Source organism: Nelumbo lutea, chromosome 5, assembly GCF_056320005.1.
Source record: "Nelumbo lutea isolate HS-2025 chromosome 5, American lotus-T2T, whole genome shotgun sequence".
Lineage (NCBI taxonomy): Eukaryota > Viridiplantae > Streptophyta > Magnoliopsida > Proteales > Nelumbonaceae > Nelumbo > Nelumbo lutea.
The window spans coordinates 24,514,171-24,533,863 of NC_142688.1; the positions used below are offsets into that span (position 1 = coordinate 24,514,171).

The 19,693-nt window shown below is 36.6% G+C and overlaps 1 protein-coding gene across 4 annotated transcripts in view; it reads right to left on the reverse strand.

Annotated features, from left to right (window-relative positions):
* Window positions 1-2,879: 2,879 nt before the first annotated feature.
* The window catches only part of LOC148851065 (uncharacterized), a 46,248-nt gene continuing 29,434 nt past the window's right edge, over window positions 2,880-19,693 (reverse strand). For 3 of the 4 annotated variants that reach the window (XM_088947619.1, XM_088947620.1, XM_088947621.1), the window contains exons 11-15: window positions 14,221-14,300; window positions 13,774-13,909; window positions 5,096-5,279; window positions 3,512-3,594; window positions 2,880-3,389 (exon numbers count right to left, since the gene is read on the reverse strand). In XM_088947619.1, coding sequence (XP_088803745.1) covers window positions 3,267-3,389; window positions 3,512-3,594; window positions 5,096-5,279; window positions 13,774-13,909; window positions 14,221-14,300 — 606 coding nt within the window. In that variant the 3' untranslated portion in view covers window positions 2,880-3,266. The remainder of the gene's footprint in view (window positions 3,390-3,511; window positions 3,595-5,095; window positions 5,280-13,773; window positions 13,910-14,220; window positions 14,301-19,693) is intronic. The other variant, XR_016099874.1, reaches the window with a different exon arrangement.

A 19,693-nucleotide genomic window follows, 5' to 3' on the forward strand; every position in this document is an offset into this window, starting at 1 on the left:
ACGGTTGCCATTTCCAAAACCCAAGACCTGAAATTTCATATCAAAGTAGTGAAGAGCAGGATAAAGGCAAAAAGAAGAAAAAAAAAATCCAACCAAATTTGGAATTGCAGAGATTATAACAAGTAGGTATCTGAGCATGAGATCTCTTTCTCACCTCTCATATTGTCGTTATCTAGTAACAAACAGAGAAAAAGATGTGCAAGAACTTCAATTTCTGCAACAAATAAATAGCAGGCTACAACTAGAGGACTTGAGGCAAACTTCAGTATTTTTTTGCAGTTCATGACGTGCTCTGTTCTGATTTCTAACAAAGAAATTTGGATTTAAGCCATGACACAAACATTGTAAGATGATAAAAAGTTAAAAAATGGGGTTTTGTAGAAGATTTGAGGGAAATGTTTGATAGAGAAGGATAGCGCCGAATATTTTCATATACTTCCATGGAGTGACGAAAATTTGTAGCGTACCAAAAATGGGAAGAAGTATGTTATCATTACATCATACTAATCACAAGGAACAAGTAAGTTATCAATATATCATACCCATGTCCGTTTAGAAGAAAGGCCATGGGTCTGTGATGGAAATGGCAAAGAGTAGGGTAGAGTTTAGAGAGAGAGAAAAAGGTAGGGATATTTGACATAGTAGGGAAGACGAAGTGGTTGGACAAGAATAGAGGTGTAAAGTGGGCTGGGCCGGGCCGGCATGGCATGGCCTCTGCAAAGTGTGGGTCATGCCGTGCCGCCCTCCCCGGTGAAAATTTTGGCGGTTGGCCCGGCATGGCCCACGGCCCAGGCCTGTGTTGTGCCACGGGCCGGGCTGACTCGTGGGTCGAGTCTTGGGTTAGGTCGGGCTGTGCATCGAGCCAAAGCTATTTATTTAAAAAAAATTGACAAAAAACTTGAAATTTTAATTTTATATGAATTTTGTGTATAAAATTGGTTATATATATAATAATTATTAATTTATAGATAGGAGAGAGAGAGGGGGGGAATTGAAACGATGGAGGGATGAACGATTAGGTTATCTTTGCTGCCTCTAATTCTTAGTTCTTGGAGGAAGAAGATGACTAATGTTCTGTGAATATTTTAATATCTTAATTAATAGATATAAGGGCAAAATAGGTATATGGGACGATGGAGGAAGGGAGGTAAGTGCATGGTTTTTCAAAACTACAGGGCAGGATTTTGTTAAAGTGAAAACGTAGGGGAGGATTTTATGTTTATCAGAAAACTTAGGTGAGTTTTTTGTATTTTACCCTAAAGTTAAAAAAGTCAGGATTGGTCAATGAATAGAGAAACCGTTGGGACAGGTTTTGGTTCGTTCCAGTTCAACCGTGACTCTTTCTCTGACCCAATACAAAATCAATGACATGGCATCTATTGGAAAATGCTTCCTACTTTATGGTAGTTTCCTACAAGATCTATCCTGTCTTTTGTGATGTGGATGGATGATGCGGCAGATCTGATCCGTTGATCATGTAAGACCCTTTGGACTTGTCAACAAATACTTGTAAGTAAAAGTTATAAGAATTAGCAGTAATATCTTCCGATAAAAACACACTATGTTACCAAAAATTAACACAAGTACAAAAATGTTACTATGCAAGACTGCAAGAACTGTGAGAATGAAATACATAGAACGGATTTTGTGAGGATGAAATCTGAATTAAGTTATATAGAATTTGCCTAACTTTTGGAAGGTGCCAACAGGCTCGTTAACTTCTTTGGTTGGTTGTAGGGATCCAAGCAAAAAGTCTGTGCACATGGCATCCAACCTGACATCAGGAATGGAATTCACATCTGCACCCCACAGCACATCCCAACCGTGTATAGGGAGCATCTCTCAGGCACTTATGGGGTGCAGATGTGAACCCTCAGGAATGTCCCTCTTATATATTTCAATACGTTGGGTTCGACACGGGTTTGCCTCATCCCTAACCCAACCCTCCAATGTCTCAATTTGAACGGGTCTAATCCGATAGCATTCCAATTATATTTTTAACACATTTTGAAATCCTAAAAGCCATTAATTTAAGTTAGAAATTTGTTTTATAGATTCATAAGTATCATTTTTTCATTAAAAAAAAAAAAAGAAAACCAAAATCATAATATATAAAAAAATCTTAAATTTTAAGAATATGGAGTTCGAAGTCAAAAAGTTACAAAAATATTAGCAAGGGTATCATGACCTGACAGGGCAGGTCAACCAAAGCCCAAACCTGGCTCACATCAAAGAATCAAAAAGATGAATTTACCGTTTAACCCAACCCATTGACATCCTTTGCTAAGTCTAGTTTTCTATACAAGTTACAGCCCATTTTTAAAGAGCAGATACCTTTACCTCCATCGTGTAATCGTGCTATAGACACGGTGGATCAGTACGCTTCATGCCAATATGCAATGTCTTCTCGTGTACCAAATTTCAGTCTGTATAAATCTGATTATCTTCGATTGTTGCTTTTTGCTAATTGAAACCAGAGAATTTATTAATCGTTGCTAACAAATCACAGAAATGCAAAAGCCGGGTGCATGCGGACAAAACACCCAGACTGTATGTGCATCCCAATTCCCAAACTCTGGAGGATTTCAAAACAAAACTAACCACCCATTGTGTTTACAATAAAGTAAGATCGTCATAAGCACGAGGGCCTCGTCAATTTATATGGTTATCATTCTTATCAAGGGAACAAGTTCCCACAAAAAATTAAAAATGAATGCTTAGCATGCTCAATCAACTAATCAACTCTACAGATAATGTGATAAAGTAGGTACCATGTAGAAGCGGTCAAGGAAACAATGGGTGACTTGAAATATTGCTGTAGATGGGACAAACAAAATATCGGTTCAGAATAATTATGAAATGCCAGAGTTCTACATGCATTACAGGTAGAAAACCAAAGAAAACCTTTGATTACGTAATTGAATTCCAGTGTAAAAAGTCTCAGCTAAAGAATGATTGCGTGTGTTGGTTGAAGTGGTTATAGACCACTATGAACTATACAGAGACTAAATATACAATCTGTACAGTTTGAATTAGAGAGATACAGGGCACCTCCCCAACGCTCAAAAAAGAATTTCAGTCATCAAGCAAGAAGATTCCGAACTCCCCCCCCCCCCCCCATTTCAGAATGTACAAAATAGGATAACCCAAGCACGAGTATCATCATAATTGTAGATGTTTTGCTGCTCTGAGCATCTGACCACTTACAAAAGAAAAGAGAGCACATTCTTAGAAGCTAAAGGTTTTGCCGCTTATTCTTGAGGTTCCTATGCTGGTTCAACATGCATGCTCTTATGTACATCCATAACAAGATCACGCAACTCAGGAAAGACTGAAATGAGCAGTAGTTCCAACATCCCATATGCAAGTTGCTTAACACAGATGGTAGACTGTAGTACACAACAAAACCAAAGCATGATCTTTGATATAAAAAATGAAGGAAAGAATAAAATATGACAATGGAAATTTAGGTTAGGATTAAACATGGTGCACAATTTCATCAAAGGTTTACCTGAAGGAAATAATAAATGTCCTTTGCACAGCGTCGATACTGTTTATGTCCTATCAAGCTGACTAAGGCAGTTGGAGCTCCACCTGACATCAACACGTTTCTGTTAGTTTTGTCTTGTAATAGTATAGCTTCTTGCCAAAGCAAAGACTAGACACTGGAGGGCAACGTGGGAGGGAAAGGGGAACAAGTAGATATATTTCCAATGAAATTGTAGGATTGAAGAAATTAACAAAAACATAGCAAATTTTAATGAAATTCCAAGAATGTTAAGTAAAAGCATACCAGATGAAATATCATCTTAACTGTCAGACTATCAGTATTGGAGGGCACCTAATCAAGTAATCATGGGCCTTATTTAATTTTCTATCCATGACATCAATGTTTTGGGCATAAGAGGAGTTGCAATAAACTGATTGTGGGTGTGAAAATGAGAAACAGATGAATGTCCATGGTGAGTGGATAAAAAATGCATATTCAGGCATTATAATTGTCTAGGCACTAATTCAAAAAGAACAGGAAAAGAAGAAAACAATTGACATGAGAGGACTTGAATTCAACTGATTGTGGGTGTGAAAATGAGAAACAGAGGAAGAATGTGCATGTGAATGGATAAAAAAATGAATATGCATGCATTATAGTTGTCTAGGCAGTAATTCAAAAAGAACGAGAAAAGAAGACAACAATTGATCACTGCAACAACAATATCTTTAGAAAACCTAGACGGTACATGCTTCATCTAGTGTAATGGACTCGCAAAAAAAAATCTTGTGTTTTTTTGCTGATGGTAACAGTAACCATAATATTCCTATTACCATCATTGCCTGTGCCACAAATTATGATCATTAAGGCATCCTCCTTATTCCAATCTCCATGTTTCCATATATTTCCATGACATACTTCTACTTCCAATAGAACCAAAACGATGTATTAAAAACGGGATAATCCATCCAACCAGAAGTGCTCCAATTCACAGTTCAACTATTTCAGTTGTGACATCAGTAATACACCTTAAAATTTTTTAGTACAGAAAAAGGGCATCTGGGTTCAGCCATGCTTTGTCCAGGTATTGACCAGAGTAGATGATTTTGGTTATATTCCACCTTTCCAGGCAGTTCATATTTAGGAACCCAGTTCAACAGCTTGTCTGATTTTCAAACGCATAGTATAAGATTTTTTTTTGAAAAAGATGGTACACCAATGTCCCACTAAGCAATGGATTTTAAACTTCTAGCATCTCGTGACAGTTCTAATGGTTCAGCAAGTTATGCATGGAAAGAACTCTCATAATTAACATCATATCCCGAGGTGTTCTGTTTTCTATCACAAAATGCAAAATGGTAGCTTCTTGTGACATAAAGATTTTATTCATAACTTGCTAAACAGATGAGCGAAAAAAAATTATACAAACTCCCAAGACCAAGTCATGTTAAACCAAACTTAAGACCAAAAATAACAAAAAGCAAGCATAAAAGGATGGACAATACAGTAACCATCATTTTATGTCCTTGATGCATTAAGGAAAATATCATTTACCAGAAATCTTAACAACAAAAGCAAATTCATGTTTAATGTTCAGATTCTCACCAAGGATCATTTTTTTGACATCACTAGCTCTGCGAGTTGCCTCAAGCTGTAGTTCAAATGACCCTGGTTTAGAGAACTTATTGCCAGCCAAACTGGTTGCACCATGCTCTGGTTTCTGATTGGGCTCTATATCACCTTGATTATTCTCTAATTTCAAAAAAAATGTGCCATTAGGCCAGAGAACCTGACAACAAAAGGCAAAGGCAAAACTTAGAGCAAACATACAAGAGCTTTAGCTCCATTTATGTTGAACAATCAAAAGAGTTTTATCATGATGGATGTTTACAAATGTCCTCTCCAATTTTCAAGTTGTTGCTCCAGGAAGCAACTTCTAATTTCTCCTAGAACATCAGACTTGATGTATCAAGAAATAATTATTATGAGTGCACATTCTACAAGCCAGGCCAATTTGTCAAAAGAAATCCTATTAAATATCATAGACAGTAAGATGAAACTTATGTGTAAATCTGTTTTCATGCATTATTTAAATTATACGCATAAATACCATAGCCCTATCTAAAGAAAAATTACTGAATTACTCGCTGTGGACGCTTTCGGAAACCTTTCCATCTTTGACACTTACATGATGTATCTAAGCAAAAAATCATTGACCTCTCTCACCTTGCAAATGTAAAACAACCAATCTCCTAACTGCTAAAGTCCCATCAATAATATGTGTAGAGTTAGTTAGCATGTTATTTATGTTGCTGTTAACATGTTAGTAGTGTTAGTAAGTTAGTTATTTCAGTTACTTTTAGCTGCTGTTTATTTATGTTAACAGTAGGGGCAATATTGTAAGTTTACTATGTTTTAAGTCAATATAAATAGCTGAGTGGGGCGACAATCATTATCTGACCCACACTCTTTTTCTGAAATCTCCTCTCTCTCTCTCTCTCTCTCTCTCTCTCTCTCTCTCTCTCTCTCCTGAACTTTCTCTTGTTGAATTCTCATCTAGAGTAAGACTGATTACAGTCTCTATAACACAAGTTGGTACCAGAGCCAACCTAGGGTTTCTCATGTGAGTCTAATCAGGCCGACTGCATGAGAACTTCCTAGGGTTGGAAGTTTTAGCAAGAATAGTCCATCGGCTGGTTCTTGGAGATCACTGGTTGAGTGCAGCAGCATTTCAAGAGGTTGTAGAGCATTGGAAAGTGTCCACTGATCAGGAAGGATCAGAGTGAAGGAAAGAATTTCAAGATTAGGGTTCAAATAAGGATTGGAAGTGGCGGCGAGGCCTTTCTGATTAAGTTTCAGTTTGTTGGTTAGAGTGATCTGGAAGGAGTGGCTGGTTTTCTCTTAATTTCTCTGAACTTTTTTTAGGGTTTTTTCAAACATATGACCAGTTCTAGTTGGTTAAACCCCAGCATTCTGATTGTTATTGGTTTCTGGGTAACAGTTAAGTCTTTTTTAGCATTCCAGATTGACTAATAATAATCTTTGGGAGATTATTAGATCTGTTTCAACATTTCTGGGTAGTTGGTTAAACCCTAGCATTCTGATTGTTATTGGTTTCTGGGTAACAGTTAAGTCTGTTTTAGCATTCCAGATTGACTAATAATGATCTTTAGGAGATTATTAGATCTGTTTCAACATTTCTGGGTGTTTGCTAGACCTTTTTCAACATTCTAAGTTGGCTGTTAACAAATTCTGAGTGATGATTACTTCTGTTTCAGCATAAAAAGGATTTCCTTTGATAAATTTCTTGATAAAGATGACAGGAACTGAGTTAAAGACTCAAGGAGAAGGTGTGTTGGGGGTTGGAAACTAGACTGAAAATACTTTTCAGATTACCACTGTCAAATTTGATAGATCAAATTATTTGAAATGGGCTCAGTTTAGGGGTGCCCATGAAAAACTGAGAAACCGAAGCGAACCGAGAAAACCAAACCAGAAAATGCGGTTAACCGAACCAACCAGTATATATATATATATATATATATATCTTAAATATATGTCACATATTTTCTATATGTTATATGTAAATATATGTGCATTATATATATAAACATATACATATATTATATTTATAATTAGGGGTGTACATGAAAAATTGAAAAACCAAACCAATCGGTTCGATTTTCAGTTACCCTAGAAAAAACTGACAGTTAACCGAACCGACTGATATATATTTACATGTATATTTTATATATCTTAAATATATGTCACATATTTTCTATATATTATATATAAATATATATGCATTATATATATAAATATACATATATTATATTTATAATAATCTATTTATAAATATATTATATATTTTTATAATATTTATAATATATTTATATCATTTATTAGTTATAATATATAATTATACATATATTTATATAATATATATTATAAATATAAAAAACCGAAAAACCAAATCGGTCAAAAAACCAAAACCGACGGACCAGTTAACCGGTGGTATTGGTTTGGAGAAATTGAAAAACCGATAGGACCGGTTTAGTTTACAAAAAATTGTCCATGGTTGAGTTAACCAAACCGTGGACACCCCTAGCTCAGTCAACTATGATGGACATTAGGAGTAGAGGGAAATTAGGCTATGTGATGGGGGATGTAAAGAAACCAGCCAAGGAAGACCCATTATATGCCAAATGGGTTCAGGAGAACTATTTGGTCATGACTTGGGTATGCAATTTGTTTGAGTCAGGTTATGCTTTGTCATAATTGGTTAGGTCATTTGTCATTTAGGTCTTTGAAGAGTTTATTTCCCAATTTGTTTGAGTCAATTCAAATGTCTAGTTTAAAATGTGAAAGTTGTGAACTTTGAAAAGCATCGTAGAACAACCTATTCTTTGAGCAATAAAAGTAGTAATATTCCTTTTGAAATTGTACATATTGATGTTTGGGAACCATATCACATCACTGCTATGGGTAACATAGATATTTTCTGCTATTTGTTGATGATTACACTCGTTTCTCATGGGTTTATCTTATGCGCTCTCGAGATGAGGTCCCTACCCTAACGGATTTTCCACCAAATGGTTTTGACCCAATTTGGAGTCAAAATCAAAGTTTTCATATTCGATAATGCCAAAGAATATTTTGCAAAACCATTGGCTTCATACTTCCTTGACCATGAGGTTATCCATCAAAGCACTTGTCCCCATACACCTCAGCAAAATGGGGTTGTTGAGAGGAAAAATAGGCATATATTGGAGGTGGCTAGAAGCATTATGCTAAACTCCAATGCTCCCACATGTTTTTGGGGGGGGTGCTATCCACACTATTGCATACCTCATCAGCCGAGTTCCTTCACGGGTCCTAGACATGAAAATTCCTTTTAACCTATTATATCTTGATAGAACCTATTTAATATTCCCCTTAAGACCTTTGGATGTACTTACTTTGTTTAGATTCTTAGGCCTCATCGCTCCAAATATGATCTTCAAGCTTCCAAATGTATTTTTCTTGGGTATGCACAAAATCAAAAGGGATATTGCTGCTACGAACCTATTTTTGGGAAATAGTTTGTTTCTATAGATGTCATGTTCTTCGAGGATGTACCCTATTACCGTAGAGTTTCTTCTTAGGGGGAGAGTAATGAGATGGGGCCACGTTCATTAGAAATTCCATTACCTGTCCCAATCACTGAAGGGGAGTGTAATGAGGAGGGTTGTCAAAGATACTAGGATTTAAGGGTGTATCACAGGTGGTGGAGGCAGGTTGATTTTGGTCATCAGTAGTCCAAGCCAACTCCAATTACCTCTACGGCTCCAGAACCAAGTAACACAATTCCTCTATCTTCCATTACAGATGAGATACCTCCCATTGTTGAGCCTTCTCCTCCATTATGATCTTCATCTTTCAATTGTAGTCCGTAAAGGGGAGCGTCGTACCTCATCTACAACCCGTTGTATTTCCCAAATTTTGTCTTATGATCATTTATCTCCATCCTATAAATCCTTTTTGCCTCTATTGTTGCTATTCCCATTTCTAGAACAGTGCAGGAAGCCTTGTCAGTACTTGAGTGTAAGGATGCAATGCAGGTAGAGATGAATGCTCTTTTAAAGAACAATACATGGGAGTTAGTTGAGCAGCCCAAAGGAAAGAAACCGGTTGGGTGCAGATGGATGTTTGCAGTGAAACATAATGTTGATGGCTCTGTTGAAAGATATAAGACCAGATTAGTTGCCAAGGGGTTTACATAGACATATGGCATAGACTATTTGAAGACCTTTGCACTAGTGGCCAAGATGAATACTATCAGAGTTTTACTATCCATTGCAACAAATTTCTCATGGTCATTGTTTTAGAGGAATGTCAAAATGCCTTCCTCAATGGTGATTTGTAAGAAAAGTTGTATATGGAGTTACCTCCTAGATTTTATAGTACAAAAGCAGGGAAGAAGGTTTGCCGGTTGAATAAAGCCATATATGAACTAAAACAGTCTTCAAGGGCATGGTTTGACAGATTTAGACAGGCCCTTGAAAAATTTGACTATGTTCAAGCTCAAATGCTCAATCATATTAAGAAAAAGAATTCCTCTTTGACCCTACTTCCTGTATATTTGGATGATATTGTGGTGACAGGGAATGATATCCATGAGATCGACTCTCTTAAGTAATTACTTCACCAAAAAATTGAGGTAAAAGATTTGGGAGAACTACGGTATATATTGGGCATTGAGGTAGCATGATCTAAACATGGGATTTTTGTTTCCCAAAGGAAGTATGTTCTCGACCTTTTGGAATAAACTATGAAGCTAGGTGTTAAACCTGCAGAAACACCTATTGAACAAAATCATAAGATAAGTTTAGAAGGTGGAGGGCCCCTTGAAGACAAGTTTATGTTTCAACAATTGGTTGGGAAACTCCTTTATCTTTGCCTCACACGACCAGACATTTCTTATGCGGTCAGTGTTATTAGCCAATATATGCATTCCCCCAGAACCACTCATCTTATTGCAGTTGAGAGGATCCTTGCTTATTTGAAGAGATGTCTAAGCAGAGGCATAATCTTCAAAGATAATGGTCACATGAAAATAGAAGTCTACACAGATGCTGATTGGGTTGGGTGTGTTGATGATAGAAGCTCTACCTCTGGTTATTGTGCTTATGTAGGAGGAAATCTTGTCTCTTAGAGAAACAAGAAGCAAAATGTTGTTGCTCGTTCCAAGGCTGAAGCTGAATACAGATCTATGGCAAATGGTGTGGTGTGGTTGAAGTATTATGGTTGAGACCCCTATTTGAGGAATTGGGCATTACTTATGAGAGGCCCTTGATGCTATACTGTGATATTCAAACCGCTATAAACATTGCCCATAATCCAATTCGACATGACAGAACTAAGCATATTGAAGTGGATCGACACTTCATCAGAGAGAGTTGCCTCTCAAGAAGTGTGTCTTCCATATATTGCCTCTAACATGCAGCTTGCTGATCCCTTCACTAAGGCAGTGCCAAAGATCAAGTTGGAGACAAATGTACGCAAGTTGGGAATGATTGATATCTACTCTCAACTTGAGGGCGAATGTAGAGTTAGTCGCATGCTATTTATGTTGCTGTAAGCATGTTAGTAGTGTTCATAAGTTAGTTATTTCAGTTACTTTTAGCTGTTGTTTATTTGTGTTAATAGTAGGGGCAATATTGTAAGTTTACCATGTTTTAAGTCATTGATATAAATAGCTGAGGGGGGCGGCAATCATTATCTAACCCACTTTTTTTTCTGAAATCTCCTCTCTCTCTCTCTCTCTCTCTCTCTCTCTCTCTCTCTCTCTCTCTCTCTTCTATTTTCTGAACTTTCTCTTGTTATTCTCATCTAGAGTAGGACTGATTACAATCTCTACAAGCCAAGTATATGTACAGGTAAAATCACCTTTTCTCAATTTCGTAGTGCTTTTTTGACTTTTTAAATTGGCTTTACCTAGGGGTGGCAAATGGGTGGGTTGGGTTGGGTTGGATAAGGGTTGAATACCAACCCACCCATCTTGACCCACCAACCCACCATGACCCATCATCAATGTTTGTTAAAGAGTCATAACCCACCCTAACCCTGACCCACCCATATTAACCCACTTGACCCATTCATATGACCCTTGCCCACCCTCACCCATACTAACCCACCTACCATCGTATATAAATACATAAACAGGTCAACCCAACCCGTTTACCCTAAACAACAATTTTTTAGAGAATCAATTCTCCCGAGACTGTCAAGTGGTATACACGGGTTGGATTGACCCATGCACCCGAAAATAACATTTTTGATGAAACACCTCTCAATGATGCCACATGGTAGAAACGGGTCGTGTCAGGCCGTACACCCAAAAAAACAACTTTTTGAGAGAAACAACTCTCCCGAGATTGCCATGTGCTATAAATAGGTTGGGTTGTCTTGTATACCCAAAATAATAGAAAATACCAGAAAATGCAGAAATTAATAAAAAAACATTGCAAAAAATTCACAAAAATGCAGAAAATTGCAAAAAAAACAAGCAAATGCAGAAAAATACGAGAAAATTGCAGAAAATGTAGAAAAAAAGCAGAAAATACCAGAAATAGCAGAAAATGCAAAAAATAGCAGAAATTTTCAAAACAAATACTAGAAATTGCAGAAAAATAGTAGAAATTTGAAAAAAATATAGTATAAAATTGCAAAAATAGCAGAAAATTCACAAGAATTGTAGAAAATTAAAAAAAAAACCAGAAAATAGCAAAAAATTCAGAAAATAGCAAAACAAAGCAGAAAATTGCAGAAACTTGACAAAAAATGCAGAAAATTGTAGGAAATGCAGGAAAATAGCAGAAATTATAGAAAATATCAGGAAATAACAGAAAATTGTAGACAATGCAGAAAATACCAGAAAATGCACAAAATATAAAAAATACAGAAAAATACCACAAATAGCATAAAATTGTAGAAATTACAGAAAATTGCAGGAAAAGCAGAAAATTATAGAAAATTGCAGAAATTTCAGAAAATAACAGTAAATTGCAGAAATACGGAAAATACAAGAAAATTGCAGAAAAGTACCAGAACATATTACAAAGTTGCAGAAAATAGCAAAAAATGCAGAAAATTTCAGAAGTAGCAGAAAATTATAAAAAATATAGAAAAAATAGCAGAAAATACAAAAAATGCAGAAAAATAGCAGAAAATAAAAGAAAATTGCAGAAAAATAGCAGAAACGCTGAAATTTTCAGAAATAGCAGAAAATGTAGAAAATACCAGAAAATTACATAAAATGCAGAAAATAGCAGGAAATTGCAGATAAATAGCAGAAAATACCAGAAGTAGCAGAAAATAACAAAAAAATTGTAGAATTGCAAAAAAATAGCAAAGAATACCAAAAAATTGAAAACAGTGATTCCTACTTCACTATGCCAATCACAATATAATATCTATGATATTCAAGACGATGAAAAATGTTTAAAGACTTACCTATCCAAAGCTTCGATTGAGCTCTGAGAAATAGTAGCGATGAGAACAGAACTGAGAAAAAACTTCAATGGCGAGAGGCTTGAAACCCTAACAGCTTTTGACCTGCCCTCGATTTGGTGACCAGTGGAACAAAGAAAAAAAAAAGGGCTTAATCTTCAATGGTGGAACAGATTTCTCTTCGACTGTTCTGGCTTGCAGTTGTAGCAGATTTCACTTCGACTGTTCTGGCTTGCAGTTGTAGAGTTGCAGGTAAACAGTGTTCTCTCTCGACCCTCTCCCCTTGAACCTCTCTCGACCCTCTCCTTGACCCAACTAATCCTAACCCATCACGACCCATTGGGTACCCGTGACCCAACCCACCCTGGCCCTCTTTTCCTGACCCTAATGGGTCATTTGACCCATATGACCCACTCCTGAAATGGGTGGGCTGGTAAAAACTGTACCATATGAATCTAAAATTGAAATGAGTACTAATCTTCCAGAGGTAAAAACTGCACCCCTAGCTTTGTCTCAATGGTTCTGATTTCTGAATTCAAATCATTAAGTTGTAACCAATAGACATCAAACAGAACTCAAATTCAATTTTTTATTGGTTACTTCCAAATTTTATTAAATTAAATAAAATAGTAGTATGCTACAAGAAGATTGTGCTCAGCATGGAAGGTTAGCCTATGCTACCTTCTGATGTCTCATGTCCAAATTTGATTTGATTTGATATGTTTACAGCCCTACAATTTTTACAACGTCACTGTTACTTGTCAGTTTTGTCTATATTTCACTATAAATATATGTTACCTGTTATGTATTCACGAAGCTGATGATTTAAAGGGAAAAAAAAAGCATAATTTAAAGTCATTATTTCAAACAAGAGAGACTACATATCAATATATAACCAAAGTATCTAAATCAATAAGTTGGAAACACCCATAACAATATGGAAAATAAAGAAAGCTATGACTTAGTGATGCCAATGAGTGGGGTTCAGTTAGGATCATCTGCCTTGAGTTAACTCAACATAGAACAGATTTGCTTGACCAAAACCCAATCTGATAGAAACAGGTCAAGGCAGTTTACCGTTTAAGTTGACCCATTCGCATCCCTACTTCTTTGGGGGCTCAAAGCCCATCCTCAGAAGTGATTCAACAGAGCTAAAAACTTTAGGTTCACAAAATAATCATTTTTAGCTCAACTTTCAACCTTCAAACGTTGAGCAATAATATCCCTACATCTTGGACCTAATGCTGTGGTTCAAGAGGAATAAAAAAAAGAAAGAAATCGGTTGTCCTTACATCTTGGACCCAACAAATCCCTTGAGCAATAACATCATCTCTCCGAAGCCAATAAATTTGCCTCAAGAGCCAGTCATCAATAGAATCTTCCATCATCAACTGTAGAATTTGCTTTGAAATCCATAGGACCTGTCTTCTGTGGAAAGTTATAAGCACATGCAGGGTTAATAAATCATGGTAAGTAAAGAAGAATGTAACATGATTGTATGTTATGTAGCACTCAATGGCAGTGCTGGCAGTCAATGTTTTTCAACCTATATGACTGGTGAAAAGAACAGAGTTCCTAAAAAAGAAAATTATTGGGTGCACAGCATTGCTTATGAGAAAATATGCACATTTCTAAACACAAATCTTAGTATCCTACAGTCCTTCACTATAATTTTCTTAATGCTGAATTTAAAAAATGACAACTAAAGCACTACTTAAATGAGGTCTGTACTAACTCACCTTAGCCAACCCCTTCTCTTTAGCTGAAAAATATTATCAACTAAATTCAACAAAGGCACACTAACATTAGGGGGTGTCCACTGCAAGGAAGTCAGAGTATGAACACGTCAAAAGAGTAATACATACAACCCTGAAATTGAATGCTTTGATAGAAATGGGGAAAGAAACCAAAATAATATGGTTTTTCTTTGCTAAACATGCAAGCAATAATATAGTTTGAACCACAGATACTGATGAAAATTAAATCTATTCCCACATCTGTTTAGTTACCTTAAAACAAAAAGTGGGATGAGGTGATTAGTTGCATCTTGATTTTTTGAAGACAGTTTTCCCCATCCCATGGAATAGCATTCTAATTATTATCCCCCCTAGAATTTTTATATATTTTCCCTTAAACTTTGTTATCGTTACATTTAATAGTATGATAATTGATTATTCTCATATATCTTGTATTACAATTTCACTAATAAATAAATAGCATGTCAAATTCTATTATTTAATATTTGTAATGGTTTCTCTTCAATTTATCAAAATAAAAAATGGTTTCTCTTCAGTCTTCCTCATGTCTTCAGAGTAGGATACCCTACTCTTTTGCGACTTTTTTATTAGTGGATAAGCAGACAAATTGTCAAGAAAATGGCTCATCGGACCATCCACAAGCAAGCATGTGGAAGGCTTGATTAATGATCTTATAAAAAAATTTCTAGTTGAACAGTCCTCGCAATTTTGTGGGCTATTGTATAATGCTGAACAGTCCTCACAATTTTGTGAGTCATAGAAGTCGTCAACCATGATATTATAGTTGCATTTTCCCTACACCAAGTCCTATAACTTGGTTCATCTTCCTTGGGCTCCTTAATCTTCCCATCAATGTAACCTTATAGTTCATGGCTCACTATGAACCATCTTGCTGAAATGACTCATTCCCTATATTTGTATTCATCTAGCTACACATTAGTAATCTGTACCATAGCTTCACATTACTAACACTGTCAACGGTCCTAGAACCTCTAGAGGAGACCTCACTCGTGCTGGAAGACATTATGAACTCACAAAAATCTGATATTTAGCAAGTAGAATAGGTCTAACAGCACTTCCCTTTACACAAACTTCGCAAACAAGCTTGGCTGGACTGTATACTAATCTCCTGGACTGATACTACTAGCAGTCCAGTAGCTAGACCTGTTGAATAGGTCTTTCTAGTAGTCCATACGACTACTCCACAGTATCTTGCCCTACCTGGGCATATCAGCAACTATTTTGGGTCTCCTTGGAGTTTTCCAAGGACAAAACCCTTAAAAAGCTTCAGCTAACCACAACCAGCAGTAAAACTCCTTGTTACTCCAATAATAAAAAAGAGAACTTAAAGAAGAAAGGTGATGTGAAGAAGATAGGCAAGCAGAATGAGATCGGCTTAATGCTCTGATACCATGAAGAAGACGAAGAAGACGAAGAAGAAGAAGAAGAAGAAGAAGAAGAAGGAGAAGAAGGAGAGAGATTTAGAATAGGGTGGCAGTCCTATAACCAGCCCTTCAAACTAATATTTATATTAGGGCAACATTAAAAAACATAAGATTACAACTTTACCCCCCATTAGTAAGAGGTAGTGTAACTTAAAATAAACAAGCCCAGGCCCATTAACACTTAATAACAGAAGTATGGCCCAACAATAAATAGAAAGACATAACATAAATGGGCTGAGGCCCACACTGTTAAGTCCCACAATACATATCAATCCACCTCTCCCTACAACCTGTGTTCCTGTCTCAATAGAGAGGAAATTGGCAAGAAAAATTATATCCTAAGTCTCAGAATTTGCAATGCAAATATGGAATCCAGAAATGACAGTATAGGCCTTTTATGAATCTGTTCCTGACCCTCTACATATCATCTCAAACGTGTGCAAGACTTATCAGCTGATGAAGACAACTTTGCTGACAAAATTTCCAAGCTATGGAGAAGTGACTGAGAGTGGAGGCAATAAATATTTTCTGCAAACTGCCAATGTATTAGGTTGTCAAAGTATGGCAGTTTCAAGGGAAGTTGGGAAGCTGCTGTTCCCAAAAAAGGACCTTTCCACATCTCACATCACAACGGAGAAAATTAAGAAGGGAAGTACCTCAAAAATTTCTTTCCAAGGGGAGTTTGAAGCTGCCTGAGGTGCTAGTTTTGCACTCCAGCCGTTGTCTGCTACACCATTGATGATACCAATGACCTTGTGCCATAATTTGTAGCCTTCTAGGGGAAACCTCCAAAGCCATTTTCCTAGGAGAGCTGTATTTCTATTAACCAGATTCCCTAGACCTAGTCCTCCTTGATCCTTGGTTTTACACACTTGTTCCCATTTTACCAGGTGGTCTTTCTGTTCATCTCCCGGTTCCCATAAGAAGTACCTCATTATTTTTTCCAGTTGCCTTGCAATTTTTACTAGGACTCTAAAGGTGGACAAGTAATAGGTGGGAAAATTGGCTAGTGTGGATGATGAGAATAAAAGTTATCATATTTGTATCCCTCAATATTCAGTATTTTATACTTAATTAGTACCTAATTGGACTCACTATTCTTGTATTTCGATTTAGGGCATGAAAGAAGGCGTAGGGTGAAAAACAAGGCTAATCGGGTAATTTTGCACAGTTTCGGCGCTGCGTGATAATTTGGGCATAACTCTCCCATCCATACTCCGATTGAGATGATTCAAGATGCATTGGAAAGATAAGGAAAAACTCTACAACTTTCATGTTTTGAGTTTTGATAGATTCAGACAGCGTCAAGGTCAAAATCGGGCCCGAATTCTAAGCGAATTCGTAGAGAAGCCCAGTTCGCAGCTGAAACCCAGTTCGCAGAGAAGCCTTGCAGCAGTCCAATTCGTTGAAGAAGCCCAATACGAATGCAAGAATAAGAAACATCAAAGAGTCCTATCAGATTCAATTTTCTATTGTATTTCTAGAAAGATAAAAGAGATTTAGATTACCAGTTAAGAGATAGGAGTAGATTAGATCTAATCTAGGCATTATCTATTAGAAAACTGAACTCCCAATGGGGAAAGAACTCCTTAGAGGACCGGGAGACAGCTCCCTCCTAAGTCTATATAAAGGGAGCGAACTAGAACCCACGGGGATCATCAAATCCTCCAAGAGAGCTTCAGCCTTCAAGAAGAGCAATCAACAACCAAGGAGGAAGAAGCAGAATTTGCTCCCTCTCATCTGGAAGTTGTGATTTCATCATGAAGTGCCTGTAAGGTTTTAATTTCTGGTTGAAGGGTTAGGGAAGCTTTGATTCTATAAACATTGTGAGATCTAATTGATTTTTATTTTAGTTCATTGTTTATGGGTATTCATATGTTTTCTGCGATTAATTGTGAAGATTATTTTTATTGATTAAGCAAGAAGGCGCCCTTGCTCATTCAATGAGAATAATCTATGGCTGATTGAACCTCCAGTTTCGTATATGATTGGTAGGTTTGATCATGGTGGCAACTAACAGAAATTGACTGCAAAAAAGTTTTCGATCTATGCTAGGAAAATGTATGATCTGGTTTAAACGGTCCGAGCTTGTGAGATCGCTAACCAGAATTGGGTCTCTCCCCTCTTAATGCTATTAATAGATTAAATCCTAAGAACTTGTTTAGGACTGTCTATTAATAAGAGAAGCAATCAAAGAGCTTGTTTTGGTTGTTGAATAATACGAGTAGAGGCTGGCTGTTAGAGCTTGTTAATGGCTATAACCAATTTATTCGTAAACATATGAATTTATCCTTGCATCGAGGATCAATGATAAGAATTAAAGCTGAACTTGTCCCTTCAACCAGAAATTATCTCCCATCGATTTGATCCTTGCTTTCTGTTGTTTTCTTTTATTTCATCTTATTTTCCTTATCTTTACAACCCCCTACTTTGTTTACATGGAAATAAATCCACCCAATCCCTGTGGAGACGACCTTGCTCACCACTATATACAAATATTTAAATTGAAAAGGACATTTATCTTTGGTTGGATTCGACACCCACCAGTGGATCTCATCAAGGTGATTGTTCCCCCTATAGAAATGTAGTTCCTTTTCCACATGGCTAACTTCCTTGCAAATCTTTCTATTATTGGTTTCCAAAAGCTATCTACTCTTGAATCCCCCCCCCAACCAAAAGGCATGCCAAGATAATCTAGAGGCCAATTCTTTACCTCACAGCCTAGAATTCCAGATAACAAGCAAACTTCTTCCTCTCCCAAATTCACACCTGCCACACAGCTCTTTTCCCAATTAATTTTTAAACTTAAGGTTCTCTGGAAACAATCCACCTTCAAATGTCTTAAGCTGGATTCCGAATAGTCCTCACAAAAAATGATTATATCATCAGCAAGTTGCAAATGAGTCACCACAACCTAATTTCTTCCTACCTGCCAACCTCTCAATTGGTTTCCCATATCAGCCTTTATGTGTCATACTGTCATCTATTCTCCTCAAATGGTTGAAGCATGAACAATCAAAAAAGGCATTCTGCTAGCAAGGTCCCTAAATATGAATAATATTGTGATGATATACTACTGCAAAGAATTGGTAGCTGCTTTGTTAAAAGATGGGAGGAATGCTCCAATTAAAGTTTTCTCATCCTCAAGGATATTCTTTTTGTCGCTAAAGATATCAACTACTGTTTTGTTTTTATAGGCAGAGAAGGTAGACCTGTTCATAGGCCAGGCCAGGCTAGGTTTGGGTCGGGCTTTCCCTCTTTATTAAGAGAAAATGACCAAGCCTGAACCCAACCCTTATATAAAGCCCGAATCCCAATCTGGACATGTACATATTATTAACAATATATTATATATTATATTATACTATCGAGCCAGGCTTATTTGAGAAAGCCCAACCCCGTGCACATAAAACTTTGTCCAAGCCCAATAAAGAATTTGCTGGGGCTACCCAGTAGGGGTGTTCACAGTCCAGTTTGGTTCGGTTTAGAGATCTCAGACCAGACCAGTAAATTACAGTTTGAGAAATTCTCAAACCAAACCAGACCAAACTGTTATAGAATGGTTTGGTCTGGTTTCTAATACAATTTGGGTGATTCTATTGGGCTTAACCCAATTAGAAAGCTGAAATAAGATGCATACCTACATAAATAACAACTCAAATATCAAATTGAAATGTCAACAAGTACCACCTATTACTATTATATAAATTACATCCACACTTTCTCAAACATAAACAACTCCTTGGACATCAAATTACAAGTTAAAAATTGAAACAAGCATCAATAATGTATGAAATGTTAGATGAATACATACATATGTCTAACCATATGTATCATATGTAATATGAATTAATAAATATATTATTAATAATTTGGTTTAAAACGGTTTATGGTATGGTTTGGTTTCTAAAATTTTGAAAACCAGACCAAACCAACAATTTTGGTTTGGCTTGGTGCAGTTTGACGGTCTAGACCATATAATGAACACCCATATTACCTGGCCCATGAAC